Source organism: Ambystoma mexicanum, chromosome 7q (genome assembly GCF_040938575.1).
Source record: "Ambystoma mexicanum isolate Mex_15411 chromosome 7q, UKY_AmexF1_1, whole genome shotgun sequence".
Taxonomy (NCBI): Eukaryota; Metazoa; Chordata; class Amphibia; order Caudata; family Ambystomatidae; genus Ambystoma; species Ambystoma mexicanum.
The window spans coordinates 717,581,453-717,605,746 of NC_090941.1; the positions used below are offsets into that span (position 1 = coordinate 717,581,453).

At 47.6% G+C, this 24,294-nt stretch overlaps 1 protein-coding gene across 5 annotated transcripts in view; it reads right to left on the reverse strand.

Moving 5' to 3' along the window:
* Positions 1–24,294, reverse strand: part of ZMYM2 (zinc finger MYM-type containing 2) — a 2,192,903-nt gene that overhangs the window by 1,081,680 nt on the left and 1,086,929 nt on the right. For all 5 annotated transcript variants that reach the window (XM_069640238.1, XM_069640242.1, XM_069640239.1 and 2 more), the window contains one exon: positions 240–271. In XM_069640238.1, the coding sequence (XP_069496339.1) occupies positions 240–271 (32 nt within the window). The remainder of the gene's footprint in view (positions 1–239; positions 272–24,294) is intronic.

Sequence of the window (24,294 nt, forward strand, 5' to 3'; positions counted from 1 at the left end):
GCTGGCCTTGAGGTCCCAAAAAGCACACAAGGGACTGAATGAGCAGAATGTCTGGGCGTGGTCCTTCAGAGGATTATAAAGATCTGTTAAACTCGTACATCTTACCAAGAACTTGGAAGGGGTTAAAGAAATCCCAGTCGTCATGAAGGTAGGTGAGGAGTAGTAAAAGATGTGAATATACTAGTTGTCCATGCCAAGCATCTTATTACAAACTAGTTCAATTAAAGCATAATATTTACCACGTTTGCTCGTGTCGTTTCAACACCTTGATCTGAAAGATAAATAGATGTTCCGTTAAGACATGTTCAAATACTTATCAGGATTAAAAAACACAATGTCAACATTACAATTACATGTATTGACTATAGGCTTTTCGTAGTAGCATATAGTACACAAAGGAACAAGTTACTTACCTGTAACTGTTGTTCTCCAGCATGGGTCTGGCATGGATTCACATGCTCATGAATATTCCCCGTCATCAGGCCGGGAATCCTCGGTATAGAAAAAATCAGTATCAGTTTCGTTTCTGATCTGTCTTTCTCAGTAGTAACCAGTCACTGGTCTCTGGGTCATACTGCCCCCAGCCAATGACTGCCCTCTCCCTAAGCCCCACCCCTGGCAGCCATCCTCAGATTTGTTAGCACGTGAAGTGGCAGTATGACCAAGTGAAGAGCCGCAGAGGGGTAGGCGCGAGGGTTCGCATGTGAATCCATGCCAGACCCATGCTGGAGAACAACAGTTACAGGTAAGTAACTTGTTCCTTCTCCAGCATGGGGTCTGGCATTGATTCACATGCTCATGAATATAAGAATACATAGCAGTATACACATGCACAACCACGGGAGGTGGCACAAGGCTCAATATCAAGCAATACAACAACTCAACATTAAGCAACTCTTACCTCCTCACCAGGCTCACCTTAGGCAAACAGGTTGCGCAACACTGCCTGGCCGACCCTGGACTCCTCCCTGGAATCCCGGTCGACGCAGTAGAATCTCGTGAAGGTGTGCGTCGACCTCCACGTAGCAGCCCTGCAGATGTCGAGCAGGGGCACACCAGACAGGAACGCCGTAGTAGCAGCGATCGCTCTGGTCAAATGGGCTCTCAGACGGCCTAGCAGCGGTCCGTTTGCCAACCGGTGACAGTGCATGATGCAGCCGGAGAGCCATCTGGAAATGGAAGTCTTCAAGAGAGCCTTCCCTTGATTCACAGGTCCAAAGTTCACAAACAGCTGTGATGTCTTCCGGAAACTCTTTGTGCGGTCCACGTAGAACTTCAGCGCTCTAGCTACATCTAGCGAGTGCAGAGTCCTCTCAGCCGCCGACGAAGGCGACGGGAAGAAAACTGGCAACACCAAGGGCTCGTTGAGGTGGAAGTCCGACAGCACCTTGGGCATGAAGGAGGGGTGCGTCCTCCGCACCACCCTCGTGTCGTGAAAAGTCAAGTGTGAGGCTTGCAAGACAGGGCCTGGATCTCTCCCACTCGTCGTGCAGAGGTGATGGCCACGAGGAATACTGTCTTCCACGACAGAAACTTCAACGGCACTGAATGCATAGGTTCGAATGGGGCCCCCATGAGCCTAGTTAATACCACGTTGAGCTCCACGCCGGGGCAGGGGCCTTCACCGGCAGGAATGATCGGAACAGTCCTTTCATAAATTCCTTCACCAGATGATGAGACCACAAGGACGCCCGTCCTGTAGTTCTGGTCTAACGTGAGACGGCAGCCAGATGTACCTTGATGGAAGCGTGAGATAGGCCAGCCTTGGCCAAAGACAGTAGGTACGGCAATACTTGAGGGGCCGTAATCCACAGAGGTTTAATCTTCTGTGCCCGGCACCAGATAGAGAACCTCTTCAATTTGTGTACGTAGCACTTGAGAGTTGAGGGAGCCCTGGCCTTTGCAAGAACCTCTCTGCAGTCGGCCGGGATGTCGTATCCTCCAAACTCGAGTGCTGCAGGAGCCAGGCCTGCAAGTTCAGCGACTCTGGTTCGTGATGAAGAATGGCGCCTCCTCTGGAGAGAAGATCTGCGTCCGTCGGTAGCTTGACTGGTGTGGGCGCTGACAAGTCCAGAAGGTCCGGGAACCAGATCTGCCTCGGCCACGCCGGTGCGACGAGGATCATCCTGCACCGGGACCTCTTGAGCTGGTTGACGAGCCGGAGTAGCAACGGCAACAGCGGGAATGCATAAAGGAACAGGCCGTCCCAGGGGAACGAGAAAGCATCGCCCATGCTCCTCGGCTGGGGAAACCTGCTGGCGAACCTTGGAGTTCGCCACCGTCGCGAAGAGATCGATCTGGGGTTCGCCCCATCGTCGGAAGAGTCGGTCCACTTGATCCTGGCGCAGTTCCCGCTCGTGGCACGAGCGCAGCTCCCTGCTGAGTGAGTCGACGATGGTGTTTTTTATCCCTGCCAGATGAAAGGGTACCAGAAACATCCCTTGCGCGATGGCCCAATGCCACAGATCCTGGGCTTCCTTGGACAGGGCAGGGGATCTGATTCCATTCTGCTTCCGAATGTAAAACATTGTGGTGGTGTTGTCGGTGAAGATCCTCACCACCTTGCCCTTGAGGGACGGAAGGAAGGACCTGAGGGCCCAAAACACTGCGCGGAGCTCCAAGATGTTGATGTGGAGAGTCTTCTCCTCCGAGCACCAAAGGCCTCTCGCGTGGAGGCCCCCGGTGTGCGCTCCCCAACCTTCCAGGGAGGCATCCGTCGTCACTTGGTGGTCCGGGGCTAGGAAGCCTGTTCCCGCTGTCAGATGAGCGCGGACACCCCACCATCGTATCGCCTGACGGAACGTTTTGTCGAGCGAGATCCTGTCCTCGAAGCTGCCCGTCGTCTGGATCCAGTGGGCATCGAGGAATTCTTGCAAGGGCCGCATCCGAAGTCTGCAATGGGGCACCAGATAAATGCAGGAGGACATCATTCCGAGGAGGGACTTGATAGACCTCACTCTGGCCACGTTCGTGGCCAGTAGACATTGCACCTTTCCTAGGATGGTCCTTATCCGGTGAGGCCCGCCGCGCCACTGTGTTGAGCTGTGCTCCCAGAAACAGGGCGACTTGCGACGGGACCAGGTGGGATTTTGGAAAGTTGATGGAGAACCCCAGGTCCGTGAGCAGCTGGACGGACTTCGCAGTGTGATCCACGGCGAGCTCCCTTGTCCTTGCCTGTATGAGCCAGTCGTCCAGGTATGGGTAGACGTGGATACCCTGCAGGCGCAGCCGTGCCGCCACCGGTGCTAGGCACTTGGTGAACATCCTGGGCGCCGATTTTAATCCGAACGGGAGGGCCTAGAACTGGCAGTGCCGCCCTTTGACCACGAACCTGAGGAACTTTCGGTGTCTCTTTAGAATAGGGATGTGGAAGTAAGCATCCTCCAAGTCCAACGAAGACAGGCAATCGCCCTCCTCCAGCTGTCCCAGCACGTGCTGGAGGGTGACCATACGGAACTTCTGTGCCTTGATGTATTTGTTTAGTCGTCACAGGTCCAGGATGGGACGCCATCCTCCTGTCTTCTTCCTCACGAGGAAATATCTTGAGGAAACTCTGGAGCCCAGAAGCCTATTCGGGACGAGCTCGATGGCACCTTTCCTAAGCATCGCCCGTACTTCCAACAGCAGTTGAGGGACGCGATTTTCCTTCCTGGCCACGGGAGGAATGCGGGGCACCTCTTCTGGAACTCGAGGGCGTGCCCCAGGGCCAGGGCCTCCAGCACCCAACGGTCGGTGGAGATGGACTCCCACACGCCGACGAACTTCGTCAGCCGGCCTCCCACCGGGGTGCTTCGGCGGAGGCCCGACTCGATGGACGGTTCAATCTTGCTTGGAGGCACTTTGCCTCCTTGACCACCTTGGCGACGACGGCGGGATCCACCTGACTTGCCGCGTCTCCTGTAGGCCTCCTGCGACGAAGACCTTGCCACTTGACGGTAAGTAGAGGAGCTGCTGCCGGCTCCCTTGGAGGCACCCTGTCTGCCTCCGGAACTCCGAAAGGACAGCCGTCGTTGTTGGAGCACACCCAGTGCACGGGCCGTCTCCGTGTCCGTCTTGATCGCCTGAAGGGATTCATCAACCGCCTTGCCAAAAAGGTTATTCCCATCGAAGGGCATGTCCAAAACCTTGGTCTGAACGTCCTGGCGGAAATCCGTCGCCCTGAGCCATCCTCGTCGTCTCAGGCAAACACTGTTGCCCAACTGACGGAAACCGGTGTCGGCGATGTCCATGGCCACCGTAATGGCGTGGTCTGAGGCAATCTCACCTTCCTGCAAGATTTCCAGGGCCTCAACCCTCTTGGCATCCGGAAGGAAGTCCAACAGAGGGGCGATCTTGAACCACAACTCCCTGTCGTAGCGGGCTACGAGGGCCAGGGCGTTGGCCGCCTTGATGGTCGTCGCTGCAGATGAGATGACCCATCGTCCCATCGCATCCAGTTTCCTACCCTCACCGTCCGGAGGGGAGGTTGAAGTCGAGGCCGATGCCCCCCACGCTTTCTTCTTGGCCGCCGCCGAAACGACCGAGTCCGGGGTTGGTTGCGCCCTAAGGCACAAGGGGGCAGCGTCGGGGACCCGGTACTTCTTCTCGTACCGGTCCCTCTTCGCAGGAGCCGTGGAAGGGTTCTTGAGGAGGGCAAGCCCCTCATCCCAGATGTCATCAAGAAGCGGTACGGCGAGAACCGTCTTCCTTTTAGCCTCGCGACGCTGGTAAAGGAACCCCTCATTTTCCTCGGGGCAGAGCTGGAAGAGCTTGGATGCCCTGGAGATCATTGCATGGAAGGATTCAATCTCGTCGGGCGGGGACGCCCGGGCAGGGGGTGACGGGGGGCACGTCCCGTCGCCTCCGTCATCATCCGTACCCGTCGTATTCGTGTCCATGCCTGTATCATCCCCGTGGGTAGTGGACCGGGGGGAAAGCAGAAAGGCCGCAGAGGCGGGGGAGGAGGCCTAGGATGCGTCCTCCTCCTCTGGGAGCCTCTGGGCTCCCCGAAGGTCCTGGCTCCGGATCCTCCGTCGGGTCTGGCTCAGGCTCCTCCGTTGGGAGAAGGGGCAACCTAGTCTTTATCTCCGAGCATAAGGACTGGATGGCTGACAAAATGGCCGCCGAGGTGTCCTGCGGCGCCGGAAACGACGGGCGTGAGGGCTCTTGAGGAGCCTCGTCTGCGTCACCGTCGCCCTCGCCGGGATCCCTCCCGATGGGCTGGGTCTCCTCCACGACTTGGATGAGCTCCTCTTCAGAGGTCGTGTCCGTATCCACGACTGCCACCACCCCCCCCCTTCCAACGAGGACTTCGTGGGGGTCTTCTCGATGGGCCTGAAAGACGACTCCCTCCGCGGTGGCTGGGAGACTGGTACCTGAGGGCGCCTCCACTGGTGTAGCCTCCCACAGGCTAAGCCAGGTCCGCGGCGACATCCACAATCGAGGTCCTAGCAGGGTGCATCACAGCCAACGTCACCTTCTGTACGCCTGGGGCCTTCACCTTCGGGGGAGGGTCCGTGCCTCGCTCCCCCTCTGCCAGAGTCTTCGAGATCGACCGGGGCCTCTCCAGAAGCTTCGCCGGGTTCTCGGACTTCCTCTTACCCGAACCAGAGCGTTGGCTTGTGGTTGATGGCGCCGGGGAGCGTGCGCTCTCCATGGACAAATTGAAACTCTATAGATTTGAACTCAGGCACCAGGCCGCCAAGCTGAATGATTGTGGAGAGGGGTGCCACTACTGCTGATTGCTCTGATGAAGCAGGTCAGGAATCAGCGGAAGCCCGACCGGTGGGCAGACTGACAGATGCTGAAGCTCTGAAAACCATAATCTGGCGGCCACCACGGGGCTACGAACAGGAGAGTGCAATTCGACATTTTCCTGAGCTTACATAGCGCCCAGTGAATCAGAGGAAGAGGTGGGAAGGCGTAGGCCCTCATGTTGTGCCACAGAATCTCAAGAGCATCCCCCAGGGAAGAGGCTCCGAGCCCGTTTCTGGAGGCATAAAGAAGAAGTTTCCTGTTCAATGACGTCGCAAAGAGGTCCACTTCTGGAGTGCCTCGATGGCGAAAAAGTTTGGAGAGGATCTTCGTGTTCAACTCCCACTCGTAGCTGACCACCGCTCGCCAGCTGAGTCTGCTGTTACATTCAGCCGGCCCGGAATGTCTACCGCCAACAGGACGGCCCATTCCCAAATCTGAATGCCTAGATCTACAAAGGGAGGTGAGCTGGTACCCCCCTGCTTGTAGACGTAAACCATGGATACTGCATTGTCCGTGCAGATGCGGACCACCTTGTTCACAATCCCTGGCTTGAACTCTTCTTGAGCGCCAGGAAAATCGCCAGAAGTTCCGGATAATTCATGTGAAATTGTCTGTCCTGCGGCGACCACAGGTCGAAAACCTGAAGATGATCCATTGTCGCGCCCCACCCGATAAGGGAGGAGTCCGTCGTAATGGTCACATGGGGGGAGGGCTCCTGAAAGGGCGCACCCACAGACAGATTGCTGGAAGAAGACCACCAAATGAGATCTGACAACCTGTAGGGTGGAACCGGGATTATTTTGGTGTCCGGGTCTACCGCCTGGAGCCAGGAGCTCCGAAGAGCCAACTGCATAAGTCGCATCTTGAGACGCGGCAGGGGAAGAGCAAGCATGCACTAGGCCATAAGGCCCAGAAGCCTCTGGAACCACCAGGCAGACATGCTCTCTGACTGAACAGGTTCTATCGCCTTGAGATCTAGAAGCTTTTGGACCTCGGCTCTGAGGGAGGGTGTCCCCGACTGCTAAAAGGGAGGATTGAAGGGTGAGGTAGGGGGAATGGGCAAGCGGAAGCCCGCCCGAGCGATGGACAAAATCCACAGGTCGTCGGTGACGGTTTGCCACACCTCCAGATGAGATGAGATGAGATGAGATTCGTCCTCCCACCGGAGTCTCGTGCGAGCGCCAAAAAATATCATTTTCAGACTTTTCGGCAGAGAGACTACCAGTCCCTGAAGTGGAGGCTGAACGAGAAAAAAACTGACATGTTTGCTGTCTCCGATGGGAGTTACCTCTCAGCGGGTCAGTCCTATGAGACCTGCGGTCCTGGACCCCTCTGAAGCCCGAGGAGTGCTGAGACTGGGATCCAAATCTCTGAGCGTTGACTGGGGCGTTCACTAGCACCGACAGACTTGGCAGTTTGCGTGCTGGCCTTAGTCTTGGTGAGCTCGTCATCCGTCGAAGAATGTAACAGCTCTTTGCCATCAAAAGGCAGGTCCAGAACTTTATCTTGGACCTCCTTAGAAAACTTTGTTGCATGAAGCCAAGCTTGACGAGGTGTCCAGCCCCAACCTGAGGCCTTGAGCTGAGGTGTCGACATGGTGCGCAGCAGCCTCCAGCATATCCTGCGCCAACATCGTGGCGTCTGACAGACCGCCCTTGTAGTCTTCCAATCTGTCTGCCGGAATTAACTCTTGGAAGTCAGCCACATCTCTCCACAGTTTCATATTCGCCGCTGTTAAAATGAGCTCTATGTTAGCCTAACGCAACTGCAGCCCCGAGTTAGCAAAAATCTTCTTGCCCAAGGAATCAAGTAATTTGTCCTCCTTGGACAGAACCTGGGCTACAGCTGTGGAAGCAGCAGAAGCCGCCTTAGATTGCAGAGTGGCGGCCGCTACTACTGTCGAGGACGGGAGCGGACATGACGCCAAGGCTACATCCTCGGAGGTGTGAAGACTATAACGGGCGTCAATCCTTTTACTTATAAGTAGCCCGGTGTGGGGCTTATCCCAGACCTTGCAGGCCTCGGCCAGGACGTCCCTCTGGAGGAACAGGCCGGTGTGCTCTGTGGTGACAAGGTTAGCTCCCCCGAGAGCACCCCTTCCTGCGGAGCGGGTGCCTAAGGCACTGGTATGTCCAGGAGTGACATCATGCCCAGTACCCGGTCGTGAAATGCTCTGACATAGCGGGGCTGGTCTTCACTATCCTGATCTGCAAAGTGGTCGTCTGGAGCATCCGGGTCCCCCGACTGCGACGCAACAGGCGTCAGATTGACATCACGCTCTGCTGAGGACTTGTCCACCGGTGACAAGGGAGGCAGAGGTGGAAAAGCAGGAGGGGGGCCGGGAAGCAGAGGAGGAGCTACTGCCGTGGGGCGACAGGCGCCATGACAGGAAGTGTTGGGGCGGGCAATGGAGTCTGAGATGCCCTTAAAGTACTCCCTCATGGGATAAGAGTTCATTAGACTCTGAAATTTCCCAAACAAGGCATCCTCTGCCGAAACCGCTGGAGTGGGCAGGGGCCTCGGATGAGGGGCATAGCCCCACGAATGCAGCAAGGAGGACTGCCAAGAAGGCACACCACCGGGTCTACATAGACCAATGGGGCAGATGTAGGAGGAAGTGAGACCGAATGTGGTAGTGGCATCTGAGCACGCCAGTCATAGTAAGGGCGGAATGGATTTACACTATCACGTGGAAAGGGTTGTCCACCGAAAAGAAGGTCCCCAGCACCCACCAACGATAGCGTGGATGTGAGGGAAGAATCCAAAATGGCCACTGTAGACACACGGTGTCAGTCCAGAAATACTAAACACCCCTTGGGCAGAAGGAAATGCATGATTAATTGGTTGGCCGAAGACTAATCACCTCATTTACAGTGTTAGAAATATATATACTCATTAGTTATAACGTAGCTATTAGTTCAACTAGAGTAAGGCCATTTTAAGATGACCAGAATTGCCATTTTGTTTTCTCTCTGCTCTCTCGAACGTTGCCACTTTGCATCATGTAAAGCTGCTTTGCTGTAGATATTATTTCGCTTCAATGACCCAAGGCTAAGAAACATGTTGAAACATTACACTGGAAAGCCAAACAGAAATGCCCGATTCCCTCCCTCACATATCCTTAAAGGCAGGGAGCAAGGCATTTTAATCAGTTCACAAATGCCAGCGAGTCTCCTGAAAGAATAGCAATGTATGAAACTAAGAATTGAATTATGTTCTTCTTTACGGCCCCCCTTTCTGAGCACAGTGAGGCCCCGGAGAGTGGGCTGACCTCTAGAGCGAGAATCGAAACTAAGAGATAGTGAGGCCTGGTATGTGCCAGTCTCCTACGCGCAGCTTGCCCATTAAAACAGAAACGCTGTGTTCTTACAAATAAAGAATGGCGTCTGTAAAATTTTACTAAATATGGTGGTCTAAGATGTCATATTTGTCACAATGGTCAAACATCGCCTCTAATTCAAAGGGAAATGAATTGGGGGCGGCATCGAATGGGTCATTCTGTGTCATTGCTGATTGGAAGGTGCTCCTTTTGTATATATGTAACTGATGTACGTCTCTCACTCTCTTGCGCCCCCCCGAGGTCTGTTAGACACACGTTGCGGGGCGTGGGACCATTTGGCCAACTGGGACTAATTTTGTATTGCAATAAACCCTAGATTTTGGGAACAGAACCTCGTGTCTGGCGTATCCATTCGTGTGTGGTGATTGTGCCTTGTTTCCACATCCGAGGGTCCCTCGGGGGCCCCTTCAGCAGAAAAGCCTGCCATTTTGTTAACATCTGAGGAGGACTGCGTCACGTGGTGAGGCAGTTTGCTCCACAGACTGGTCAGGGGACTTGACTGAAATTTTAGCCTTGACATAAGGAACCTCAGCAGAGCCGGTACTATGGGGCCTTGGATGTTTACTAGACAGCCTGTCCCTTGAATTAGCCTCCAAAAGGAGGAACCTCTGCATAGCCGGTAACAGAGGAGTTACGGTCGATGACCTCTCCCTGGGCCACCTAAACAGAACCGGTAACACAGCGAGCGCAGGAACGTTGAGGAATCCCCCTCACCGACAAGACCTTAACAGGCCTCTCAGTTCTGTTGGTACACACCTTAGCCTCGTTAAGAGGAACCTCGGAACAGAATCCGGTTTTAATAGCTCCCCGATAGGGGCCTCAAACCGTGGTTCGGTACAGAAAGCCTCAACAGAGGCCTCAGGGTGCATCCCAGTGTCTGTGCGGGAAGCTCCTAACAAGGAGACCTCGGAACGAACTCCGGTACACAACGCCTCAGCACGACTATGCTGGCTATTAGCACCTGATCGGTGAACCTCGGATCGTGATCCAGTACAGGCAGGCCCCTCGCGGAAACCCTTGGAGAAAACCCTGGTATGCCTATTAGGCCTGCGAGGCACCTCAGGGATAACCCCTGTAGCAGAGTTTATGAAGCCCCTACCGGACCTGGAAGACCCCAGGAAGGAGTCCCCCATCCGGGGTTCCTGAAAAGTAAAGAATTTACCGGGCGTCTCTTCTTTCCTTCAATGAAGAGTTGGAAATGCGATGGAGGAACCCCCTGGAAGATTTCCTCCCACCTACGAAAATGACGTTGAAGTGTCCGGACCGAAAGGGAGTCGCAGAAGAAACACAAGTCCCAACGGTGATCCGGTCCCAGACACTCCAAGCAGAGAGAATGGAGATCTGCCCTAGAGAAGTGACGCTCGCAAGAGGAACAAGTGGAAAATCCCATACGCTCCGGCATAGACGGAGGACAAGGCAACCGCAGAACCGGAGCAGGTGAGAAGGACAACGGAAAAGAAAAAGGGGTTCCTGGTGAGGCTAGTGTGTCCAGCCCCGACCGCACAGAAAAGGACTGAAGGGCGATGTGCGGGGCAGAGCTAAGGAGGGCGGGGTTATGGCTGCATGCGGTACCCCGCGTAAAAAGAGGACGGACACATTTCTCAATTTGATGCTTTTTTTTTTTTTTTTTACAGAAGTGCTCCAGTGTCGTCCCACAGGACGGAATGTCCCAAAAGAATGGGGGAAAGGGGACAGGACGTAGGAGTAAATTGGTTTGCAGCTAAATATCTCTAATAAGAGTCACATGCTGTGCAAAAACATGACAGCTAATGTTTGGGTTAACAATTATCCCCTTGCATGTATGTAAGTTTAAAGTGTGGGTGTCAATCGTAGGTGAATGACTCCTTATGACATTGATCCGATGCCCTAAATTACTCACACAAAGGCATCAATCAAGACTATTACTTCCTTTTATGTAAATGTTATTGTGCAAGTTTATAATGGCTGCAAACCTTCTCAAAGAGAAATAGGATGTCTCACTCCAAAGCCAGTGTAACAAATAACTTGGAATATCACTGTTATAGTGACAGGCTGTCCATAATTTGAAAGGAGTGTTTTACCTTAAAGTGGAGTCAATCAATCATTTGTTGCCTAGGAATCAAATGTCCCTCCGATGTGAAGTGTGACGAATTGAGGGAATTTGTCCCTTCTCCCCAAGCGGCAGCATCCCCCTTTGAGGCTAGGGAGGTGAGCTCGATTTGCAAGACCCTCCCCTAGGGGTTTGGGCAAGCAGGATCTCACTGGGAGAAACTCCCCCTTAGGGGAGATGGACTCCCTTTCCTTTGAGGAACTCCCTAAGCCATTGGCCGAAGAGAAAGTTAAAATATGTTGTCCCTACATCCACTGAACTGGGACGAGTGAACTGAAAAAGGAGGATAGGCTGAGCCAAGGAGAGGGAGAAATGCATAAGCAAGCAGTAGAGGCCCCCTGAACCGATAGCATCTGAGAAAGTGGAGGAGAGCCACGGAGACTGCGTCTTTCACAAGTGTTCTGACAGCCAGAACTGAGCACTTGAGACCCAGGGTTTGCCCACAGCAAAAGTTGGGAGAGACAGGGATACCTATCCAGGTGGTGGCATGACCTCAGCGACATCGTGGTGGGCAATATGGCCATCCAATGATGCCAAAACCATTATGCTGAGAATTCAGCAAACAAGCAACTTACCCAGTGTGATAAATGGAAGTGGAGCGACAGGGGCTCGAATGTGGCAAACCGGTGGTAACTAACAGACGGAGAGGCAGAACGAACGCAAAGAACCGAGTGAATGCAGGCCCTGGAGAACTTCCTCTCTAAGACCAGTGGTAACAGGGAGAACACCAGGGAATCATTATTCAACAGGAGAAATGTGTTCCCAGTGAAATAGATGCAGGAACAAGTTACTTACATGTAACTTCTGTTCTCCAGCATTACGTGGATTCACATGCCCATGAATATTCCCTCTCAGGTTGGCAATCCTCAGTAATATTAAAGCAGTTTCGCTTTAAAGATAAAAACTGCTAGTCGCTTCTATAGCCTATTGCTGCCACTTTGGGTCATATTGCCCCAACCAATGACATTTGTCCCCTAAAGCTCCACCCCTGGTGGTCATCTTCAGATTTGGTCATAGACATAAGTGGCAGTAAGAAACAATTACAATTAATGTACAAGAACCAAGAACAGCCAGAGAGGGGAAGGAGGGAGGGTTTGCATGTGAATCCATTTAAGACGCATGTTGGAGGTTACAAGTAAGTAACTTGTACCTTCTCCAGCATAGGATCTTACATGGATTCACATGCTCATGAATACAATTACACAACTTTACACATACACAGCGACGGGAGGTAGCAAGAAAAGCAATACCCTTACCCCTGGAACAGACTCACGTCATGCAAACAGGATGCAATGCACCGCTTGCCCGACCCGTGACAGGAATTCCCGTCAACGCAGAATCTTGTGAAGGTGTGGGTAGACCTCCACATAGCAGCCCTGCAGATATTCAGCAGGTTGAACACTCGATAGGAACGCTGTATTTGCTGCGATGGATCTGATGGAATGGGATATAGGCCGACGTTGGCCAGACAATGGCAATGCGTGATACAGCCAGAGAGCCACCTGGAGATGGAAGCCTTAGACAGGGCCTTCCCATGTCCCATAGGTCCAAAAGTAATGAGGAGCTGAGAAGTCCTTCGAAACTATATGGTGCATGAAACATGGTATTTCAAGGCACAGGAAACATCCAGTGAATTCAACGCACTCTCTACTGGTGAAGATGGGTTAGTGAAGAAAACCGACAAGACCAAAGGTTCATTCAAGTGAAAGTCCAATGGAAATGTAGGCATTAAGGGTGGATGAGTTAGCCAAACCACCTTTAAAGGATTGAATGATGGATACAGAGGTTTACATGAAAGAGCTTGAATTTCAGCAACACGTCTGGCCGAGGTGATCGCCAGTAGGAAGACAATTTTCCAGGATAGAAACTTTAAAGATACTCAATGCATTGGTTCAAAAGGTGGAGCAATTAAGCTCTGACAAAACCACATTGAGCTTCCAAAGCCAGAGCAGGAGCTTTCACTGGAGGGAATGTCCTGAAAAGACCCCTGAGGATTTCTTTCACAAATCTGTGAGACCACTGGGAGAGCTTGCTAGGAGCCCAAGCATACCGGGATACGGCAGCCTTGATAGACGCATGGGCTAGCCCCGACATAGTAAACAGAAGCAGATAAGGCAGGAGGTGCGGGGCTGTGCCTTGTAGTGGAGAAATCCTTTGTGAACGGCACCACTCTGTAAAACGTTTTCCACTTTTGCTTATAGCATGAAAGCGTTGAAGCTCTCGCTGTCGCTTCTTTGTCAAATTCAGAGTGATTGCCGAGTTCCCAAAGAAAATAAAACTACGAGTAGTACCGGACAAGTACTGTTTGCTGCCGCTGCCTCGTTGTTCTTTTTCCATTGGATTTGCGATCGTGGCTCTTTCTGCCTGCTGACTTCCACGGACTTGCTACAGCGCTTAAACATTCCCAGGAGGACGTCCTTAACGGGTGCACCAGCATACCTGACTCCAAGGTGACTGTTTATTAGTTCAGCCCTGTGCCGCACATAGCGTGCTCTCCCCTCTGTGTTCTACAACTCGTGTGTTCACCGAGTGTCCTACGACTTGTGCTCCTTACAACTTGTGCTCTGCACACACTGCTGCTCTACGGCTTGTGTGTACATATTTGTGCACACGTGTTCTGATACCCTGCAGTTTTGTGGTTCCCATTGCTAACATTGCCCTTTTGTGTTTCCTTGCCTTTCCTTGCAAAGGTCCTTCCTGTTGTGGTGGACACGCCCCCCTCTGACGAGTCACGCTCCCTGCGACCATAAATACCTGCAGTCTCGCGCACCCGCGCTGCGCACCAAGTACCGGACAAGTACTGTTTGCTGTTCGCGGTGCGCAGCGCGGGGTGCGATACTGCACTTTGGGGAGTTTGTTTCTGTTCACATTGAGAAGTTGGCTGCATACCAGGTGGTAAGCTCTGTTTTGACCAGGTGGAGCTTGGTGGTGTTTGTGCTTTAAAATGGTTAAGAAATTGCGAAAAGGTAAGAGATGCCTTAACGGTTCCCCTTCAACTTTATTTGAAGGCAATATGTCAGATGAGGAGTCCATTCACGAAACAGTAAATCAAATCAGGAAAAAGGGAAACGGCATAAATAAGAAACCGTGTATTAGCTCTTACTTGAAGTCACCAGTAAATATAAATGTGCCCATTTCACCTCTGTTAGAATCAGAAAAAGTTACAACCATAGAAACTGAAAACGAAGTAAACATAGTGGCCCGAATTCACAGGGAGGTGCATGGAAGTACAATCTACCCACTTAAGCTAATACATAATGTACCCATTACTGATAGCTCAATATTGGGAGCGGTAAATGATGACGGGAATATGCCATCTATTGATATTTCGTTGGCTGCGCCAGTTGTTCGAACCGAACTCCATAGTAGAACGCGCCTCTCGAATGGGCCCTCAACACCTGCTGCTGAGTCTCTTAGGGAACAAGTTCACTTTCATGCATCTATAGCAGAAAATTTAAACCAATCAAAAGAAATGCAAAAGAGCAAAGGAGGATGGGGGGCCAGGGACCTTAAACACTCTCCCAGCACACCTGCTCATGAGAGTCAATACAACCCCTCTGATATAAATTATCCACATTCACCAGTACTGGGTTGCGATCCTATACCAGCAAAAAATAATTTAGGAAAATCTCGCCAACCAAATTCATCATTTCCGCTATTTCCACTGGAAGAGACTAGTGGATTTAAATCCTCAAGAATTACAGAACTTTCCTGTCTTGACTAGGATACTGAATTTGCTAGACAAGGGGCACAAATTTACGCATGGAGCGATTGGTGCTCTGAGCCTAGCAACATCGGAAATCAATTCAAGATTGTGTAAAATAGAGGGTTTTTTGATGGCTCAGGAAAAATGCCACGTATTTTGGGCCGAGCAACACTTGAGCGAGAAACGCTTCCATACTCGAAAGTTGGAAGCAATAGCAATAGAGATTAAAGCTGGGAATTCATATAACATGAAATCTTCAGCCTCCCAAACTGAGTATGCGGAGTTGAATGATCCTACTGAAATAAACACAACAACCGATGTAAAGATTGCAACAGCAAATCAGCTTCCACCATATGTGGAGATAGCGAGACTGCAACATGAAAGAATATTGGCGTTAGAGAAGATTGTCCTTGCTGCAAACCTAATGCCTCCGGAGAGGATGTCAGAGGTACTTAATAAAATGGAGGTGCCAATACTAACTCCAGTTATACATACTCCTGATAGTCCTTCTGTGCTTACAGATCTGATTGATTTGAACTCGGAGATCATGCAGAGTGGTCAGGAATGTATTGGCGATTCAACTGAAGGAGGAAATGGTACTCAGAGCACATTTATTATGTCCCGAAAAGCTAAGCAATGACATACTAAAGCTTTGAAAAGACAAAAAAATGCAAGCTTCCAAAATCCATTGACGCAAGCAGGGCCCAAGATGAATCATAATAACAAAGAAAAAAAATAAAATAAAAACTCAGATATTGGAAGAACAGAATGAAAAAAGTCACAAACAGCAAAAAAAGAATAACAAAAGCGTTATTAAGGAGGACAACAAAATTGATGTAATGCAACTTAATATCGAAAGTCAGACTGTTTTGGGTATAACCGATACTAGGCCACAAAAACTCATCTCCGAGCATTGAGGAGCGCAACAAAAAAAATACCAGATGAGAGAGTAAAATCTAATGTTATAAACATAAAAGATGACAGTGCGTTATTATCATCTATCCGTATACAAACGCAGCTACAGCGCTTCTTCGAAAAAATAGACAAACAATTAACTGATCTAGTCCAAAAACCACAAAATATTGCAGATATCAGTGCTGACTGTTATATTGTGAATGCTGTGCCGGACAGAAGTACTCATAATGTGATTAGTCAAGCTGCGAATGAAGTTGTAGGCACTCAGGATCCTGACTTTACTAAGTCCCAACCCATGAAGGGAGCCCCAGATATACAGCAAAATTGGCAGTCCATATTACCAACCCCTTCTCTTGACGGAGAGTGTGAGGATAAATGGTCATTTTATAATACCTTGGGGCCCGAAATGAAATTGGTAATGGGATGGACGTTGGATCCAACGAAGGTAGACAAACCCAACTTAAATCATACATCATTGATGAGTTTTCCACCAAATAGCTGCATTGCATAACTTAGCGTCTAACGACATAGATTGGGTACGTTTACCATATGCCTCAAACGGTCGTATGTTATGCAAATACCAGAACACTATTATTTCTGCGCTAATATGGAAACATACACAGGATTTCCAATTGCTTGGTTATGAGTTATCATTGTTTAACACACTGGAAAATGCCACACTGTTTGTTGAATATCAGCCACCTGCGCCTCATAACAATGCTTACATTGAAGATCATGACAACCAATTTGCAACCCTGCATGAAAAAATCAGATTGCAATCTGAATCTGTCACGCAAATTGCGACAAGCCTGGCATGGCTTGAACCACTGATGAAAACTTTAATAGGCAATATGCCAGTTAAAGATAATCAATAAAATGATGCAGTGGTTATAAATTCTTGGAATTGCTGTGGTTTTAATAATCTTGAGAAATGGTTTCAGAACACACTGGTTGAACAATCACCAGCAATTAACATATTGCAGGAGACCATGGCAACCCAAGATATTTATCTAGAAGGTTATGTAGCTTTTTGTTCTCATGCGATAAAAGGTACTCAAGGCTGTCCATCTGGCGGCCTTGCGATCCTGGTGAGACATCTATATTATTCTAAACTGCTGCAAATCTATTCATCTTCAGATATATTGGTGGTGGAAGTGACATTCAAGGCTAGGGTGCTTTCTCAGCTGATGATAGTTGCGCTGTATTGGAACCCAGCGATAATAACCTTAGACTCTATTATTGAAAAAGTAAACTATGTTCTTTTACAAGTGGCAACCGACACTCCAAATGCACAGATCATTATGGGTGGCGATTTTAACTCAAATCTTAACGAAATAATGTTGAAATCAGATATAGCATCCCATCATGAAACATTGGCTCTTGAAAGGGGGCAAATATGGAGGATCTTTTTGAGCGACTGGGAATTGCAAGTTGTGCCCTTTGCACAAAAAGAGAACGCATACACCTGGGCTTGTGGTAGAAAACGCACAAAAATAGATTACTTAGTAATTTCGAACTCACTGGCTGAATTTGCTACAAATTGTAATATTATTCAATCGCATCTAAGCGATCATTGCATCTTGGAGTGTCTGTTTAAGTGTAGTCTACCAATGTATGAAGCTAAGCCTGTATTGTCATTGTTGGAGATCGATCGTAAGGCACTTTCCATCATGTGGAATGCTAGTTTATATAGGCAGCTAAATTATCTGGTTAACAGAGACATGGTAAAAATTAACGTTGAAACGTTGTCCAGTTTTGATCTTACTGCATGGGAAAAAAAATGCTGGAATGATACGTGGCCATCTTGACACCTTGGTGGAGAAATACTCAACAGCTAAAAAGTTTGATTGCAAGAAGAGCTTTAATACAGAAATTGCATTAAGGAAAAAACAAAAAAATATCGAAATGCGTAAACTGTTGAAATCATCCATCAATATAGGGGGTTATGCAACCGAGAAAAAAAAATTCTTACAATCTATAGAAATGATGTCAAACAGTTGAAGATTGGCTCATGTATAGAAACCAACCAAAAAATGATCCAGAACCTAATTGGTAAAAACTCAAGGGAAATTTGGGCAATATTGAAGGATCCACTATTGAAAGGAAAACCGGATCTTTGCTCTGCAGTAAGCAGAGAAGTATGGTGCAAAATCTATGAATCCAAATATGCTATGCCACAGAAATTCTGTGGGTTAAAAACCCTGGATCTGGCTATAAATCTTCCCTCTATATGTCCTTGGGGATTGAATGACATCTCTATAATAGTAAAGCTAAAACCTTCTAAAGCTGCTGGGCCAGACGGCATTCCACCGTGTGTCATAAAGGACGACCCGAAACTATGGGCAAAAATCATCTTAAGGAGGTTGGAATGTATATTTAAATCAAAGAAATTAGTCGTAGTTATCTGTGATTATAATTCCACTACACAAAAAGGGTCCTTTGAACGACCCCTCCAATTTCAGACCCATAGCCCTAAACAACATTTCTGTAAAGATCTTTGCTGCCCTAATATTGAAGGACTTAAATGATTTCATCTTAAAACAGAAAATCCTTTCGCGGTTTCGAACCGGGTTTCGCAAAGGTATGGACACACAGTTGAACGCAACCCTGTTGGCACACTTATTGAAAGTATCTAGAAAGAAAGGCCATGGGCCATTGTATATGGCACTCGTTGACATATCCGGGGCTTTTGATTCTGTAATTAGACAACAGTTGTGGCAAAGGATGCAGGACATTCATATTCCATCGCACTTGATAGCTATGATCATAATGTTGCATTCCAACACAAATTACAGGATTAAGATTGATAAGGAAGGCTCGCTAACACCACCCATTTTTACCTATATAGGCGTAAAGCAAGGCTTTAACCTTGCAGCCACATTGTTCAACCTGTATCTATCTGAAATAGCTTCAATTTGGTCAATGTGTAACTCATTTGCGATAGGGGATCTTTACTTGGATTGGCTAGCTTTTGGGGATGTTTTGATAATGTTTGATCTTACTCCGTTTGGGCTGCAAAACAAACTTGAATGTCTAGTGGAATTCTGCGAGAATCGCAACCTCCAGCTAAACCCGAATAAATCACATATATTGGTATTCTCAAATAAACGAAAGATTGTAAGATACCAGTGGAAAACAAAGGGTCTTTTGATTCCACATGCTCTAGGCATGATTTACTTGGGGTATAATCTGAACAACTCTGATTCAATTGATAAATGGCATAAAGAAATCTCAATCAAAGCGATGCCATTGATCGCACAAATTAAATTAATTTACTCAAAAATTTGTAATTTCTCCATGATTCCATTGATCGATTTCTATAAGCTTAAAGTGGAAGCAATTATCATATGCGGCTTAGACCTGTGCTATTTGGAAATTGGTTCTATATTAAACAAAATCCAAGGAAAAATATGGAAGAAAGTTTTACATTTGCCTATGTCATTACCAAATTCGATTATTATACATGAATTGGGACTGCCATCATCCTTAGCTACCAACCATCTATGGCGCAGGCTTGCGTCTCATGCAAAAATTCTGGACCCATTGTCAAATTCCCTTTATGAAGATCTTGGAAAAATGCTAAAAAAGGGTAATCCGGCTTTGGTAGCAGACGAAAGGAAAAGGTGTGATGAAAACCTTGAACAATTATTCATTCCGGATTCATTCAGATTCAGGATTACCTCGAACTAAACAATCTCCTGGGCTTAAGACAATCAGGGTTCCGCCCTAAACATGGCACGGAGTCAGCTCTGATCGACTTGAAAACTCCGATGGAGTCACTGAAGGACAATGGGAAGCTAGCTCTTCTCCTTCTCCTCGATCTCTCCGCGGCTTTTGATCTGGTCAACCACCAAATACTCTGCCAACATCTCAAATCCGCAGCCCACTTCTCCAACTCTGCCAATGCCTGGATCCACTCATCCCTGAGCAATAGATCCATGAGGGTCTTCTCACCGCTGGCATCAACGGATCCCTCCCCCATTCACTGTGGCGTTCCTCAAGACTCGTGTGTATCCCCTACGTTGTATAACGTATTCACCAAGCCCCTCTTCGATGTGCTTGACTATCTGGGTGTCTCCTACACTAACTACGCGGACGACACCCAGATACTCATCCCCATCACAGGAGACTACACAACTGACACCAAAGCCCTTAACGAGGTTTACTCGGTCATCCAGGCCTAGATGGCACAGCACGAACTTTGCCTTAACGATGATAAGACTGAGCTCTTACTTTTAGGATCAAATCATCGGCTCAACAAACTAGACCACACCTACAAGTCCTTCATTATTGACGGCAATGACATTAAAGTCTCCAAAGATACTAAGACGCTAGGGGTCTATCTTGACTCCTCGCTTTCTCTGAACAGACAAATAAATGCAGTTAGGTCAGCTTCGGCCTATACCTGCAAACTTATCACTGCCTGTAGACCCTTCCTAAACTCCACCAAGTGTATCACACTCGCCAGAACTCTTGTTATGGCCAAAGTCGACTACTGTAGTGCTCTCTACCTAGGGACCAGTCAGTCTAACCTTAATAAATTGCAAACTGTACAAAATAATGCCTTAAGGGCAGCCTTAAACATCCCGAGACGCTCTCATATCTCCTCCGTCAGATCGGACTTACGCTGGCTCCCGGTAAAACAGAGAATTGCCCTGAAAACCCTAGCCTTGACTCACAAATGTCTGAATAACAACACCCCACCTTACCTGTCCACTCGCTTCTCACACCACACCTCCACTCGACCTACCAGAGCAGCCCAAACTCACAGCCTCATCGTGCCTAGATGCAAACTCCAAAAAGCTGGTGGGGTGAGCTTCCCCGTCCTGGCCTCCAAACTCTGGAACACCTTGCCCACACCTATCAGAATTGAACCATCATTCCACTCCTTCAAGAACAATGCTAAAACATGGCTGCTCTCCCAAGACTCATGAGACCTTGACACAGTCCAGACTCCATGTGGGGTACAGAACTGAATATACATTTTCTCTCTGCTCTGTCCCTGTATTATACTCTGTTAATGATACCCTTCGGTACATGTATATATGCTGTATATTTTTATAACTTCTGTAACTACTGCTTTTTGTAACATGTTTAAGAGTATGCGCCCGGTTGCCCCTGGGCCTGGTTTTTTTGCGCTTTATAAATAAAACAAAATCAAAATCAAATCAAATGGAAAGGGAAGATCTAATAAAACGTCCTCAGGTTGTAAAGGCAAAAGTAATACAATATGATAGGGCAGCGAACTCAGACAAAATTGGGCTATACAATTCACACAAGGAGTATGCAAAATTTCGGCATAAACAGTCATCATTATTGCCATATTTGAGACAGTGTCCTGGCCATAAAATGCGCACATTGTATATGAGGTTTAAATTCAACTTGCTTCCAACTTTAGAGCGTATTAAGAAATGGCTCAACTGTTCCGATTTAGAAGAGGAAGGATGTAGATTTTGTAGTAATTCTCAAAATGAATCTTTAAAACATCTTGTCTTCTTTGCAAAAGCACGGCAAACCAACTTGTTGAAATATCAAAATGTAACAGCCTACCAAAGTGAAATGCTCTGGATACAATGTATGTGGGGCTATAGAATGTCTATGATCATCGATCTAACACAATTGTTGCATGAAATTGATAAGAATTTAAAGTGTAAAAATTCTAGCATAAAAGGAGCGGCGAACTACCATTGTGATTAGTTAACACGATCCTAGTGAATCCAATAGATGAATGAATGTACCAGAATTATGTTATTTCAATGGAGAAATCATTGATCCAAACTTAGTTACATAGCCCACAATTGGTGGAGGTGCGATAATGTGATGATGTCTTCTTTATTATTTTATTTAGATTGTAAATATGGTTCTTCCTTTTTCTTTTTTTATTTGCTGATTTTAGTTTAGTAAAACACCACGGTTATGGACTTACTTTTATCTTTGTTCTGATGCTTTTAGGGTATTATGTTGTTTTTAAAAAAACTTTGTAAACTCGTGAAATAATATCAAGAATTGTTGTAAAGATATTGTGTATCGAAAAACAAATAAAAAAAAACTACGAGTAGTAATGTTTTTTAGGTTACGAGTTAGAACTTCAGTACCACTTCTTAAAATTGAACCATTCATTTATCCGTTATCGGATCTCTTGAACCTAATATCTTCTGAGCAATTGTCCAGGGCTATTTCCTCCCATCTTACTAACATCGCTAATACTATAGCACCATTAAAGATAAAGATACCCAAGGCAGAGAGCAAGCAGAATGCATGGTTTTCACCAGAACTACAACGCATGAAAGCCCTCACTCTTAAGTATTTCCATATCTGGAAAATCCACAGAATGATGGTCTCCCTCAGAACTTATAAGAAATCAGCTAAAAATTACAAACTGGCCATTCTGGAAGCAAAGAACATAATTTTTAATACCAGGATTGGAAATGCCCAGTCGGATACTAAAGACCTTTTTAGCATCCTAAAGGAGCAGGAGCTAACTAACCATACAGTTCCTGAAAAATTGATTAAAGATAACTCCGTTTGGTGTGATTTGATGCAACAAGCGTTGCAGGATAACTGAAGAAAATTAAACACTATCGCTGAACAAAACAATAACCTGAGTCAAGAGACTGAAACAACAAAGTGGGTCTATGAGAAATCCCCTTCCATCCCTGTTTTTAACTTCACTGCAATCTCATTGAAGGAATTGGATATAATACTAAACCAGCTCATAACCATGTAAAAATGAGATGTATTCGACTAGGATTATTAAATCATGTCTGCTCACATTGCCAAGAGCAACAAGTAAATTCATTAACAATTCTTTGACAACCGGCACAGTTCTCCAGGATCTAGAAAAGGCATGGGTGATTCCAATTTTGAAAAAAACAGGATTGTCACCCGATTTGCTTAATAATTAATCGGCTTATCACTAATACTGCCTTTCTACTGCAAATCTTAGATCGTGTGGCGTACAAACAAATTTCAGTCCACCTAAAAACCCATCCGGTTCTTAATGACCACCTGTCGGGTTTTCCAGTGGGTTTTGGCACTGAGACCGCACTCCTTGAGATTAAATCTAAGCTACTCACTAGTATGGACAGGAATGAAGCCTCACTACTAATGTTGCTGGATCTATCGGCTGCTTTTGACCTGGAGGACCACTCCATCATGTCCAGCAGGTTAAATGAAGTTGCTAACTTTTCACCACTTGCCACTCAATGGGTATCCTCCTTTCTCTGCAATCGTGAAAGTAGGGTTTAACTTGGAGAAGCAGAATCGGCACCAATTAATGTTAGCTGCGGGGTTCCTCAAGGTGCACGCACCTCACTTTATAATATCTTTACTGTCCCACTGTTTGCTAGGCTGGCCCATGAAGGCAGATTTTTACGAACTACGCCGACGACACGCAATGTGTTGTCCCCCTAACAGGGAGTCATGAATTGGACAAAACAGAAATCAACAAGGTATTTGACCTTATTGAGTCATGGATGATTCCCAATAAATTAGCACTCAATTAGGACAAAACCGAGCTGATGGTAATTGGGTCAACTCATATGCTACGAAACTGGGCATGGCATATGAAAGCTTTCATATAGGGGCAGAAACTATTGCTCCGTTGAAGAAAGAGAAAACTCTTGGCGTAATAATAAATCAGCATTTTACCATGAGACCACACATAAGTAGCCTTGTGTCATCATGTGCATATTATATAAAATTACTTGCTCACTTAAGACCCTTAATCTACCAAGAGAATGCGGAAACGATTGTTAGAGAAATCAGAGCAAAAATTGATTATTGCTCCAGCCTACACATAGGCATTGATAAAGCTAGTCTGAATAAACTCCAGGTCTGTCAGAATGGTGCTGTCAGAGTAGTAATGGGACTGAAACGCAGATACACATCTACCCGACACTCTCTACATTGGCTACCGATCAAAGCAAGAAATCGCTTCCGAATCCTACCGACAGCAGTTACTGGTCACAAGATTCCATGATATATTAATGAGATCTATTAATCAGAACCTTCTTACCATTCCCAAATGTTGCACTGTGCAAGTGTCTAATACAGCCTTCTCTGTTATTGCCCCAAAGGTCTGGAACAATCTTCCACCAGAGCTGAGAAGTCTGGAATGCAATGACGCATTCAAAAAGAAACTGAAAACCCACCTGTTGACATAGGTAGTCAGAGTCGCTATCTGGATATAAGACCTTTTTAGGGCTTACTTGTTAAATGTTGTTTATGTCTTGCCGTGCCCTCAAGACCCAGGGTCCATGGATGCGCATAATACATTTCTGAAAATAAAGTTCTTAAAAGTAAAGTCGGAAGAATGTTCTTGCAATCCAGAGTTATCGAGTAGTGACCGAATTCTAGGGCTGCAGGAGCCAGGCTGCGAGGTTTAGCGACTAGGTCGTGGTGTAGGATTGACCGTCCTTCCCTGAAACAGAGGTCTGGAATAGGAGGCAGCTTGACAGCTAGAGCCACTGACAGACTGAGAAGGGCTGTCTGGGCCAAGCCAGTGCA